The sequence below is a fragment of the Pseudorca crassidens genome, chromosome 7 (genome assembly GCF_039906515.1).
Source record: "Pseudorca crassidens isolate mPseCra1 chromosome 7, mPseCra1.hap1, whole genome shotgun sequence".
Lineage (NCBI taxonomy): Eukaryota > Metazoa > Chordata > Mammalia > Artiodactyla > Delphinidae > Pseudorca > Pseudorca crassidens.
Window position 1 is genome coordinate 105,451,370 of NC_090302.1, and position 13,064 is coordinate 105,464,433.

Genomic DNA, 13,064 nt, shown 5'->3' on the forward strand with positions numbered 1-13,064 from the left:
TTTTGATCATTAACATTGGTTTATGCCCTACTTTTAACAAATGTGGGAAGTGCTCAGTGCTTAGTAAACACTGAATAAATATTTGTTGAATGAATGAAGCGTGTCATTAATAATGGCAGAAATTATATTCATTCATTCAATAAATATCTGTTGAGTGTCCACTGTGTGCCAGGCACTGTTATAGGTGTTGGGGACACATCAGGGAAGAAAATGGGCAAGGTGTGCCCACGCCCAGAGCTTATATTCCAGACTGGGAGTGGTGTAGTGGGAAGTACTCAGGTTTTGGAGTTAGAATGCCTGGATTTGGAGATCCTGCTCTGGTATTTCAATGTAACACTGAACAAATCACTTAATCTCTCTGAGCCTCAGTTTATCCACGTATAAAATGAGAATTAAAAATACTTATGTCTGGAGTTCATCGTGGGGACTAAATGTGACATTGCATGCATAGTTGGTCTACAGACACTTACGCATCTGTACAGATGTTATTGTCTTTCAGAATATTTGGTGAAGACAGTTAAACACGAAATCAGTACTAATATTTACCAAGGCAAAGTCTATTTATTTTGGGGGGAACAGATGCCACCTTAATGATAAACTGACACCCCCATTCTTGTCCCCATTGACCAGTCACCTTGAAGGTTCTATGCACTTGGTAGAGTCTTGTACCCTTCTCACAGGGAGGTAGCTGAAGAAGGAAATAAGGGCAAGGAGGAGATTCTTAATAAAATGATGGAATGTTGATGACGTTTAGGATTTATCTCCTTTCTGTTTTTAAATCTTAAATACCTTTGGTGTTGGCAAAATTTCCTAGCCACTTTATTGGACATTGCACTGCTCTTCCAGACTAGGTACATTCCAAAGGAACCATTTAAACACGTTAGCTTAGAGGCAAAAGTGAAACAAGGGCCTTCAAACCCCCAAAGGAAAAGAGTTCTGTTTTGAGCATTAATGCATCAGCAAACGTGTGCAACATTAGAAGCACAGCCATGGGATACAGTAGAGAAGGCATTGGGGTGACATGCCTCCAATCTTCTCCCCCAGGCGAATAGGTCAGTAAAATAAGCAGATATTTTCATTACGTACTTTATCAGATTCTAAGGAAATGAACTTGAATCCTCTCATATTGTTTCCTCAAACTTGCCAAAGTTAATGAGACTTTTAACTCTGTAATCTTCCTCCCTAAACCCATAACGCCAGTCTAATCCTGAGTAAAAAAGGACAACTCTCAATGGAGGTGAGCCCTACAGAATGTCTGACCAGGGCTCCTCAAAACTGTCAAGGTCATCAAAAACAATGTCACAGCCAAGAGGAGCCTAAGGAGACATGACAACTAAATGTGATATGGTGTCTTGGATGGGATCCTAAAACAGAAAAAGGACATTAGGTAACAGCTAAGAAAATCTGAATAAAGATAGCCTTTAGTTAATAATAATATTATAGATGTTGGTTCATTCATTACAATAAATGCATCATACGAATGTAAGATAAGAGGGGAAACTGGGTGTGGGTTCTATGGGAACTCTCTGTACTATCATCTCAATTCTTCTATAAATCTAAAGCTATTTTTTTAAGCAACCATAAGTTACAGCATAAATTGCATAAGAGAAACAACTTACCAGACGTCACTTTTTCTGCTTCAGCTCCAGGATTCCAAAAAGAAAACAGTGGCAGCTTCTTTGCCTTGGTCTCGGTATGTGGAACCAGCCGGGATATAGAGCCCTTTGTAGCCACAGTCACAAAGCCACATTTACCAATAAGCAGAAGTGAAACTAATTTGTCATCTGAGGGCTATTTATGATGACTTCCACCCTCAGAAATTGATTCATGCTATTTGCCTCTTTCATTTAAACTTAAATTGTATGTGAACTGGGGCTCTTATCTTCTTTCTTCTCTGCCCTATCCCTACAGGTTAGTCATTTCTCCCTTCCAAATAGATTGCAGGAGCCATCCTGCAGCATTCTTTCTTTGAGGATGAGAATTATTCAGATGGATCTGACTTACATGAGCAAGACAGGAAAAATGCCCCCATCCCAAGAGAGACAAAGTACTCATTTCCCTCCCCCCGCCCCCTGCCAAATACAAGACAACTGGGAGAGATGGATAATATGAGATGATGAAGATAAACTGATTCTTGATACACAATCTTGAAATTTACCGAAACCCATACAACATTGGATTGTTTGATTGTAGAAATGTCATATAGTTTTAAATAACTCTTTCTGGAACTTAAATTTTATATCCATATTTAAAAAACAAAACAGAAAAACAAGTATTTTTAAAACGCTGTCCAGGAGAAGAAAGCAGAACCTACTCCACATTGCTATATCTGACAACCCAAAAAATCACATCAAGTACAGGGGGAAAATATGTTTTTTAACCTTCAGCTTCAGGTAGTGTTTGACCCTCAAAGACAGAGTCAGTCATTACTAGGATAACCCTCGGTAACTGTAGGTATGTTTTTAGTCCAAAGTGGGGATTCAGAAAGCAAAAAGGTCAAAAAGAATGTGGTCTTAAAAATTGCTTTGAACTTTTAGCAAGATGGCTGCCTTATCCATAAGAAAACCATAGAAATACCAATATAAAGTTCAAAACAAAGAAAATCAGCGTGAATAACATCGTTAGTGTTGGATCTACTTATCTCTGGGCAAAATCATACCTTATATTCATGACATATGTGCTGAGCTCTCCCTCTGCTGGCTGTTTCTCTGCTTCAACAGGTAACTGTATTCTTAATCAGAGGTGCTACTAAAGTACCTAATAACTGACATTAATTTTGGTCCTTTTTTTATATATAAATTTATTTATTTATTTATGGCTGCGTTGGGTCTTCGTTGCTGTGCGCGGGTGCCTGGGTCCTTGACACCTGCTGTTGGACATCTGAACACTAAGTCCTGAATGCTCGGTTAGAAGTTTGGGCAAACTACCAGGCTGAATTTTCATTGAACACACTGGAACCACTGACGCAACTGAAAGAGAACTTCCACAGAGCCCCACCATCACACCCAACCACCTCTCAGGATCAGCATCACCTGCTCCGCCTTCCAGCCTGTAAACAGATGAACTACCTAGGCATGTGCCCATCAAAAGCTAATCCCTTCTCATGTGCACCAGATCCCACCCCCTCTCTCCAACCGCAGGACGAGGTAATTTCCCCTCTTCGTTCATCAGATTTTCACTCTCCACTGGATTATTTCCATCGGCACACAGACATGCTGTTATTTATTCCATTTTAACAAACATTCCCTCTGACCCTGGTTTCCCTGCCAGCTACTGTCGCATTTCTCTGTATTTTATGGCGAACCCCCTCAAGAGTTGTGTCTAAACTTACTGTCTCAAATCTCTCTCCTTTCAATCATCAACCCACTCCAGTCAAGCCTTCACTTCTACCATTCTGTGAAACTGTTCTTGTGAAAGTCCCCGGTGACCCTAGTTAATTTTCAACTCTCCTCTTTTCTTGACCCATCAGCCGCATTTTACCCAGTGGATCACTCCCTCCTCCTTAACACGCTTTTTCCACTCGGCTTCCAGGAACCACACTTGCCTAGTTTTCTTCCCAACCTCCCTGGAGGCACCTCCTCAGCCTTCTTTTCTAGTTACTTCTCTTTCCTGCTGATAATAGAATGCCCCCGAGCTTAATCTTTGGTTGCTTTCTTTTCCACGTTCACCCAGTTTCATGGCTTTAAATATCACCTATATGCCCACAACTCTCACTTGATTATCTCCAGCCCCAATCTTTTTCGTGTCTTACTGCTCACTAGGCATCCCAAACCCAATGCGTCCAAATTAAGCCCCCCACACTCCCCCCCCCAAAACCCCACTCCACCTACAATCTTCCCCATTTCAGCTCAGGGCAACTACACGGTTCCAGTCCCTCAGTCCAAAAGCTTCCGTGTCACCCGTGATGTTGATGCCTTTCTCCCACATACCACATCTGGCTGTCGGGAAGTCTTGTTGAAATCTTCCAAGCATATTCAGAATCGGAACACGTCTCACTGCCTCCACTGCTTACTACCCTGATTCAATTCATAATCATCCCTGGCCTCGTTCAGCGGTTCCCAAACTTTGCTGCATTTTGAAATCACCCAAGGATCTTAAAAAATACTAATGCCTGGCTGCCACCCCCTTGAGATTTTGATTTAATTGGTTTGGGATGTGACCTGGGCACCAGGATTTTTCACTTCTCTCCAGGTGATTCTCATGTGCATCAAAGTTTGGGAATCCCCGGCATAGGTATGATAACAGCCACCTAACTGATCTCCCTACTTCTACCCTTCCTCCCTACAGTCCATTCTCAACACAGCAAATAGAGGTACTTTTAAATTATAAATCAGATTATATCCCTGCTAAAAACTCTCCAATGTCTCCTCGTGTGCCAAGTAAAAGGCAAAGGCTTTACACTGGCCTACAAGGTCTTACATGAGCTGCAGTGTCCCCCATTGTACCCCATCACTTCTCTGACCTCTATTACACTTCCCCTGGTTCACTGCTCAACTGACAGCGGCTTCCTTACTTTCCTTGCATACACCAGGCATCCTCTCTCCCTAGGACCGTTGCTCTAAGTGTTCCCTCTGTCTGAAATACTCTTCCCCCAGATATCTGCATATCAAATACTAGCTCAAATATTACATTTCGAATTATAAGTTAAAATCTACAAATGTACTACCCATCTCTTTCTCTTGTGTGAGGTAAAAGAGTGATGAGGTAGAGGATGGTGTCTTCATTTTAAGGAAGATTGGGGAAAGAACAGAACTGAAGTAAAAGCAGAGTTCCTTTTGGGACATGTTAAGTTTCCGATAGATATCAGACATGCAGATCTAACAAGATGTCAAATAGGGAAGAAGTTGGAGTTGGACTATAAAACTGGGAGCAGGCAGATGGTGTTTAAAAGCTCTGGTACTCTGGGGATCACGTTGGGGAAGACAAGGCTGAGAAGTGACCCCTCTGGTACACCAATATTTTGAGATGATATACAGCAGGATTGAGAAAAAGCAGAAGAAAAACTCAAAGTGTGGAGGGTCCTATCATAAAAGACTTCCTAAGTAGCTAACTTATGTCACTTGGTACTAGGATGACAATAAGAACACATAAATGCTACTGAATTTGTCCTGCTGGGCAGTCACAAAAGACCAGGACAGTTTCAGTGTCAATGGTGAGGTCAAAGACTTGGAGGTACCTCAGTTCTAGTGGAAAGTAAGGAATTGGAAACAGCACAGATTCCTGTCTTTGTTAACGAGCGGCGTTCTTGATTTCTGGTCCATGAACAAAGGAGATCATGGATGGGTTTCAGGAAAACATGATTCCAAGTCCTGCCTGCAAACACTACAAAACTTTGTGCGCGTGTGCGTTTTTCTGGAGACCTCCAGAGCTTATCTGATGGTTATTGATAACGCGCCATTCATCTGAGACCAGGGGGATCCATTGGCGTCAGAGCCTGAACCTCAGATCGTTACTTGATTCCTGCGTGGTCTCTTCCAGGCTCTGAATCTAGTTTCCCGCGATCCCCACTCACGTTCCCGCCCAGCCACCCTGGACGCAATGCACCCTGGGCTCCTCCACCTTTATTTAGAGACCACCCACATCCACCCTCTTATCTAGGTTTCCTGGCACAGCCTCTGTCCATAAGCTCTGTCCTGTCGCTGTGCTGCCCAGATCGCGGTTTCTAATGCCCAAGCTGCCCTTAGGGGACCCTACAGCCCTTAGACTCCAGCCTGCTTAGCCCGGGCCACAGCTTTGCCCCGCCTCCTGGAGCTCTGCGAGCAGCTGCAAGGAAGCTGGGCGGACCCTTTGCGCGCGCTGTCTTCTGGGAACAGCTTTACGATATATTGAGCGTCATTTTACGACAGGACACGGTTACTTTGTGGCTGTCAATTTTACCAGAGGCCCGAGTGGGTAGCGCTACATTGTCTGGGGTGGCGTCTGCTACGACAGCGGAGAGATGAGGCAGAAGCGGAAAGGTGCGAAAGGGAGGGGGAACGGGGCGGTGGTAGGGAAGGGGCGAACCCCGGGCCCTCAGATGCTGAAGCCAGTTTTTCCCGCGGGAATCCGCTACCTCATCCAGTCTCCCCAGCCACCTGTGGTCTGTCTGTGGCCTCTTGCCCCCTGCTTTCTCCTTTCACCTGTTGTGTTTTTTGAACCAACTTATCCTTACTCTTCCTTTTTGTCAGTCGCTTGGTGTCTTTTGCATAAAGGACAAAAGCTCTAGTCCAAGGTATACCCTCCAAGAAGTTAACGTGGTCGGTGGATTTAACACGTTCTCGGACTCTTAATTTGCCAAGATTCGTTTTACGACACATTTCACGTGCTTTTTTATCTGAGATTGTTTTAAAGCTCAAAGTTAAAAAAAGAAAGAAAACCACTGAATTATTCTTGGATTCTGTGGGGGCAGTTAGGCAGCCATTCCCATTTGTATTACCTCCTGAGTTAGCGTGGAGCAATTCCACCTTTAGTTTTTCAGCCGAATGGAGTCAAACTTCAAGTATTTTCTCACAGGTGCTAGTGTTATCTCTAAGCTCAATTGAGCAGTCGGTCTAATAATAGTGATGGGTATGATAACTATGGCTGCCATCTGTTGAGCCTTTGCTAATAATTCTTAGGCTGATATCGTCGCCTTTTCACAAATGAAGAAGCCGAGATTAAAAGAGTTCAGTAAGTTTCTTAGCCCAGAACTGGTTTGTCAGGCTGTCTCTATGAACCCCAAAAACATAAAATTAAAAAAAAAAAATCTGTTCTTTAATCACTGTGCCTGTTGGCATCAGCTGCTCCAAGTGTCCAAGTTACCTTCAGTTGTTTTGTGGCATCAAATTCTACATGCCCCTAATTGATTAGTCATCTTCTCCCTCTAACTTGCTCCTCCATCTCCAGCTTTAAACTTTTGACTTCATTTATCACCAAGTCCTGTTAGTTCTTACAGAAATTGCTTCTTGAAATAGTTTATTCCTCATCATTCTAGCTACCATCCCCCAACCCACCTTCATTAAGAACTAATATTTGAATAATACTTTGGCTTTCATATATACATTATTTTTGTTGATTCTTACTGAATCTTGTGAAAGATATGTATGGATTATCCTAATTCTGCAGACAAGGAATTGGGAGCTCAGAAGCCATTCATCTTCCCATTATCACACAGCTAGTAGGGTTTGGAAGCTAGGGACTGAGTCTGTCATCCAAGTTTTTTACTGTAAATCTGTTTTGTTTTGTTTTTTAGCAATGTTGCCTTTCAAGAGCCTTTTACTTAGTATCCAGAGGATGTGTATTCTTTTCATCTTCTGAATCATTTTTTGTAACTTCTTTTTCTTTAGTATATTTTGTATACAGTTGACCCTTGAACAATGGAGGGGGGTGGTTGGGGGCACTGACCCCTGCACAGTTGAAATTCTGAGTGTTGCTATCTCTGCCTGAAAAACAAAGGAATTGATAAATGACTCACCAAAGGGCAGGAAGCTGAAACAGTTTGGATAGAATCAGGACTCAGATCCTCAAACACAAACTTTTCCGCACACTTAGTTAATTTAAGGATCTGTAAAATAAAAATACAGGTACTGTATTTATTTGAAAAAAATCTGCATATAAGTAGACTTGTGCAGTTCAAGCCAGTGTTCAAGGATCAATCTGTACTTATTTTCTTTCAACACTACTTTCATCTTTTTACTCCCAAACTTGAGAACATATAATTCTCCACTGTGTATTGCATCCTATTTAAATGCCTTTGCCTTGTAGCCAGTAATCTGTTATTACTGAACCCTGTCAAAAAGCCTCTATTCTAGTTAGGCAGTACTCCTGCACATAAAGATGATCGGTAATTCCTATACCTAACATTGTTCCTTCTGGATTGCCCTCTGTTTCGCTTGTCCAGATCCTGCCCTTTAAAGATCCCTGTGTGATTTCCTCCACGAAGCCTTTTCTTACTAATTTACTTCTCTGGTTAATTCTTGATATACTCAAGGGCTATACAAGTGTTTTAAAAATCTTTATCTTCACGCATACCTCGTTTTATTGCACTTAGCTTTAGTGTGCTTCACAGATGCTGTGTTTTTTACAAATTGAAGGTTTGTAGCAACCCGTTTGAGCAAGTCTATCAGCTCCATTTTTCCAACAGCATTTTTGCTCACTTCATGTCTCTCATTTTGGTAATTCCCGCAATATTTCAAACTTTTCATTATTGTTATGTTTATTTTGGTGATCAGTGATCTTTGATGTTACTCTTGTAATTGTTTTGGGGCCCCACAAATTGCCACATAAGATGATGAACTTAATTGATAAATGTTGTGTGTGTTCTGACTGCTCTACCTGTTGACCATTTCCCCATCTCTCTCCCTCCCCTCAGGCCTCCCTATTAAGACACAGCGATATTGAATTGAGGCCAATTAGTAACCCTACAGTGGCCTCTAAGGGTTCAAGTAAAAGGAACAGTCGTACATCTCTCACTTTAAATCAATAGCTAGAAATGATTAAGCTTAGTGAGGAAGGCATGTCGAAAACTGAGGTAGGCTGAATGCTAGGCCTCTTACACCAGTTAGCCAAGTTGTGAACACAAAGTTCTTGAAGGAAATTGAAGATTATACTGTATTGGACACATGAATGATAAGAAAGCAAAACAGCCTTATTGCTGATACGGAGAAGGTTTTAGTAACCTGCATAGAAGATCAACCAGCCACAACATTTCCTTAAGCCAAAGCCTAATCCAGAACAAGGCCCTAACTTTAATTCTTTGAAGGCTGAGAGAGTTGAGGAAGCTGCAGAAGAAAAGTTTGAAGCTAGCAGGGGCCGGTTCATGATGTTTAAGGAAAGAAGCCATCTCCATAGCATAAAAATGCAAGGCAAAGCCCCAGGTGCTGATGGAGAAGCTGCAGCAAGTTATCCAGAGGGTCTAGCTAAGATAATTAGTGAAGGTGGCTGCACTAAACAACAGATTTTCAATGTAGACAAAACAGCCTTATATTGGAAGAAGATGCCATCTAGGACTTTCATAACTAGAGAGAAGTCAGTGCCTGGCTTCAAAGCCTCAGAGGACAGGCTGACTCTCTTGTTAGGGGCTAATGCAGCTGGTGACTTTTAAGTTGAAGCTAATGTTCATTTAACCATTCTGAATTATGCTGAATCTACTCTGCCTGTGCTCTCTAAATGGAACAAAGCCTGGATGGCAGCCCATCTGTTTCCAACATGGTTTACTGATTATTTTAACCCCACTGTTGAGAGCAGATTGCTTTCAAAATATTACTGCTCATTGTTAATGTACCTAGTCACCCAAGAGCTCTGATGGAGACGTACAAGATTAACGTTTTCATGCCTGCTGACACAATATCCATTGTGCAGCCTGATCGAGGAGTCATTTCGACTCTCAAGTCTTATTATTTAAGAAATAACATTTTGTAAGGCTATAGCTGCCATAGATAGTGATTCCTCTGATGGACCTGGGCAAAGTCAATTGAAAACCTACTTGGAAAGGATTCACCATTCTAAATGCCATTAAGAACATTCATGATTCCTGGGAAGAGGTCAAAATATCAACATTAATAGGAATTTGAAAGAAGTTGATTCCAGCCCTCATGGATGACTTTGAGGGGTTTAAGACTTGAGTGGAGGAAGTAGCTGCAGATGTGGTGGAAACAGAACTAGAATTGAAAGTGGAGCCTGAAGATGGGACTGAATTGCCACAATCTCACGATGAAACAAATGGATGAGGAGTTGCTTCTTACGGATGAGCAAAGAAAGTGGTTTTTTGAGATGGAATCTACTCCTGGTGAAGATGCTGCGAAGATTGTTGAAACTACAATAAAAAATGTAGACTATTAGGTTAAACCTAGTTAATACAGCAGCGGTAGGGTTTGAGAGGATTGACTCCAGTTTTGAAAGTTCTGTGGGTACAATGCTGTCAATCAGCATTGCCTGCTACAGAGAAATCGTTCATGAAAGGAAGAGGCAATGGATGAGGCACACTTCACTGTGGTCTTATTTTAAGAAATCGCCACGGCCACCCAGCCTTCAGCAGCCACCACCCTGATCAGTTTGGTAGCTAACATCGAGGCAGGACTCTCCACCAGCAAAAAGATTATGATTTGCTGAAGGCTCAGATGATGGTTAGCATTGTTTAGCAATAAGGTATTTTTTAATTAAGGTATTTTTTTTAAGGCATAATGCTCTTGCACACTTAACAGACTGCAGTGCAGTGTAAACATAGCTTTTTTATGCACTGGGAAACCAAAAACATTCCTGTGACTTGCTTTATTGCAGTATTTATTGTGATGGTCTGGAACGAACCTGCAGTATCTCTGAGGTCTGCCTGTATTTTTATCACCCGAATCACCTTTTCTCCAAATTCTTATGCAGAACTTCAGCATATAAACAGATGAAAGCCCAGCGGCTTTGGTTGAAATGGAGAAAAAGACCCTCCCTCTCCCTCCCTTCCTCCTTTACCTTAATCACCACCAGCCTGACCTGTTACATGGCCCCTCAGGCACCTTTGTAGAACTCTGAAGGGCTGAGTTACATGGTTTAGAAAGCACTTAAGCCTTTGACTATAGATGGACTTCTTTTTCTCTCAGATTGTTCTGTATGTGTTAGCTTTACCTCATTAAATTAGATGTGGCTTGGTACAGTGGTTAAAAGCATGTAAATTGCGGAGAAAAGACCTGGATTTGAGTCTTAACTATGCCATTTACAATTATGTCTTAACTAGCCTTAACTTTTCACATCTGTGAAATGTGGTAACAATACCTACCTTCCAGTGTTGTGAGGTTTCAAATGAGATAAATGAAAGGGCTCCATGAGCGCCAGGGGTTTCTCATCTGTGTTTCTCTCCGATGACATCATTATCTTTGCACACCAGCTTTCTCTGCAGGCAGGAGGCAGGCTTGCTAGGAGCTCCCAAGCTGAAATCTCACAACTTTTTATCACTGGAGAGGGGCTGGTGTCTTTTGCCTTGAGAGAAAGAGCTCAGATTTGCCCGACCTGGATAGGTGCCCATCCTTGAACCAGTCAGCCTTAACTGGGGGGGTGGGGTCATGTAAGAACATGTCAGCTTCTGCTGTTGCCTTTTAGAGGAGAAGGGCGGCCTCGGTTGCCAGGAGAATGTTGCGATGGTGGACAGACTATATTTTACAGATGTGTTAAGATCCCTAGGCACGCACAGACCCATGTCTTTGTATTTCAAAATAGTACTACATTGCTTTGTTTTTCAAAATAGTATTAACATTACTTCTGTGGATACCTGGGTTTGAGTTTCAACTTCACCCCTTGGTAGCATTTTTATGGGACAGCCAAATATTCTTGTTCCGTCTACCTCACTGTGTTCTGAGAATCAGATGAAATAATGCATCTAAATGTAATTATCAATCTGGAGATAAAGGGAAGCTACTTTAACTACTTTGGTCCTTTCCTGTGTGATTAGGTTCTTTTTTCCTCATGTTTGTCTCTACTCTTTCCTGCATCTATCATTCTTGAGGTGTATATGCTTCTAAAGTGAACTCTTCCCATATATAGGTGAAGCCAGGTTGGTTTTAAAACTAAAGATATAAAATATATGATCAAATTGTAAACAATAGTGTCTTGTGTACTTGAGCTATCATTTTGACATGATTGGAATGATTTTGGAAGACAAACTCCTAATAAATACAAAAACCTTTACTGAATAATATGATTTTTTTAGTGTCAAATATTATCCTTTCAGGAGATCTCAGCCCTGCTGAGCTGATGATGCTGACCATAGGAGATGTTATTAAACAACTAATTGAAGCCCACGAACAGGGGAAAGACATCGATCTAAATAAGTAAGTGGATCTATAAAAAAGAAGGTAATCTTGTTCTTGGGTAGTAGATTTCTTTTATGAAATTATCAAATACTACTGGTTCTATCTCATGTTTCATGTTTTAGTTGAGAATTTAGCTTTCTGCCCTGGCCTATAGATTATTTATGGAAAAATTGCCTTATAGCCTTATAATACTGATAGTTTCTAACATTCCTTGGGTGCTTACGGTATTCCGGTCACTGTTAGTAGTACGTTATGTGTATTGGCTCAGCTGATCCTCTCAAACACTATATGAGGTAGGTATTTAACTCATTTGACAGATGGGTCCTCTTAGACAGAGAAAGGTTAAATAATTTGTTCAGGAGTAAATAACATGATTGGCAGAGCTGGGATTTAGAATCAGGTCATCCATCTCCAGAGCCCAGGCGCTGTCCTTCTGTGCCATCTCACTTCATATCCTTCCTCTCTTCCCGGTCGTCTCAGAGAGATGGTAGCTCTCTTCCAGGGAAGCCCTCTCTTTGGGACCTTTGATCAAATCCAACCTTTCCCTACTTCAGAACCTCCTGGACACGTTCATCCACTTCCTCTCCACAACCATGTTCAGCTTTGACTTGGCTACATCCTCAAATAAGAGTGGTTTTTCCTCTCTGCATCTATTTATTTACTATATATTTGTGATACAGATCTGCTGTAGTGAAAGGGTTCTCCCCCCATCCCCAGGTTGTCAATGGTCTAGCCATTACGCACATGACCTTATTTTGGACTCTGTCTTCTGTTACATGAGATACTACAATGTTATACCCCTTCCTTGGAACATTGTGCTTGATAAACATTTGCTGAGGAATAAATTAATAACTATTCTTTTATACCATGAAGACATTATATTTTATTGGTTTTTCTACCATGTGTTTAGCAGTGGGGTTTTTTCCTCATCTTTGTTGGCTATACCCCTAATTATACAAATCTTTTGTTTCTCATGAACATTTCTACTTCTTGTATATCTTTGTCATTCTCTTTAATTTAGCACATCTAAAGCTAAAGCTAGCATCTTCTTTAAAACCAGCCCCTACTCAGATGTCTCTTTGCCTAATTGTTTTAACCTTCACCCAGGTTTGAAACTCTAGTGTCATCTTTGAATCTTCTCCCTTAGGTCCACTTAGAGTCAAAATTTTGCCTACTGTTTCTTCATTATAACTCTTTCTTGTTCACCACCAACTTCCTCTTCCATTCCTTTTTAAACTTAAGTCTGGACTCCTGCAGTAGTTTATGCTTTCAGTTCTTTTTACTGTCTTGCTGGATTAATTTTCCTTCATC

General features: G+C 41.4%; 1 protein-coding gene across 2 annotated transcripts in view; it reads left to right on the forward strand.

The window, feature by feature from the left end:
- Positions 1-5,807: 5,807 nt before the first annotated feature.
- ELP3 (elongator acetyltransferase complex subunit 3) overlaps positions 5,808-13,064 on the forward strand; it is a 113,281-nt gene continuing 106,024 nt past the window's right edge. The window contains exons 1-2 of one of the 2 annotated variants that reach the window (XM_067745257.1): positions 5,808-5,957; positions 11,672-11,771. In XM_067745257.1, the coding sequence (XP_067601358.1) occupies positions 5,939-5,957; positions 11,672-11,771 (119 nt within the window). In that variant the 5' untranslated portion in view covers positions 5,808-5,938. The remainder of the gene's footprint in view (positions 5,958-11,671; positions 11,772-13,064) is intronic. The other variant, XM_067745258.1, reaches the window with a different exon arrangement.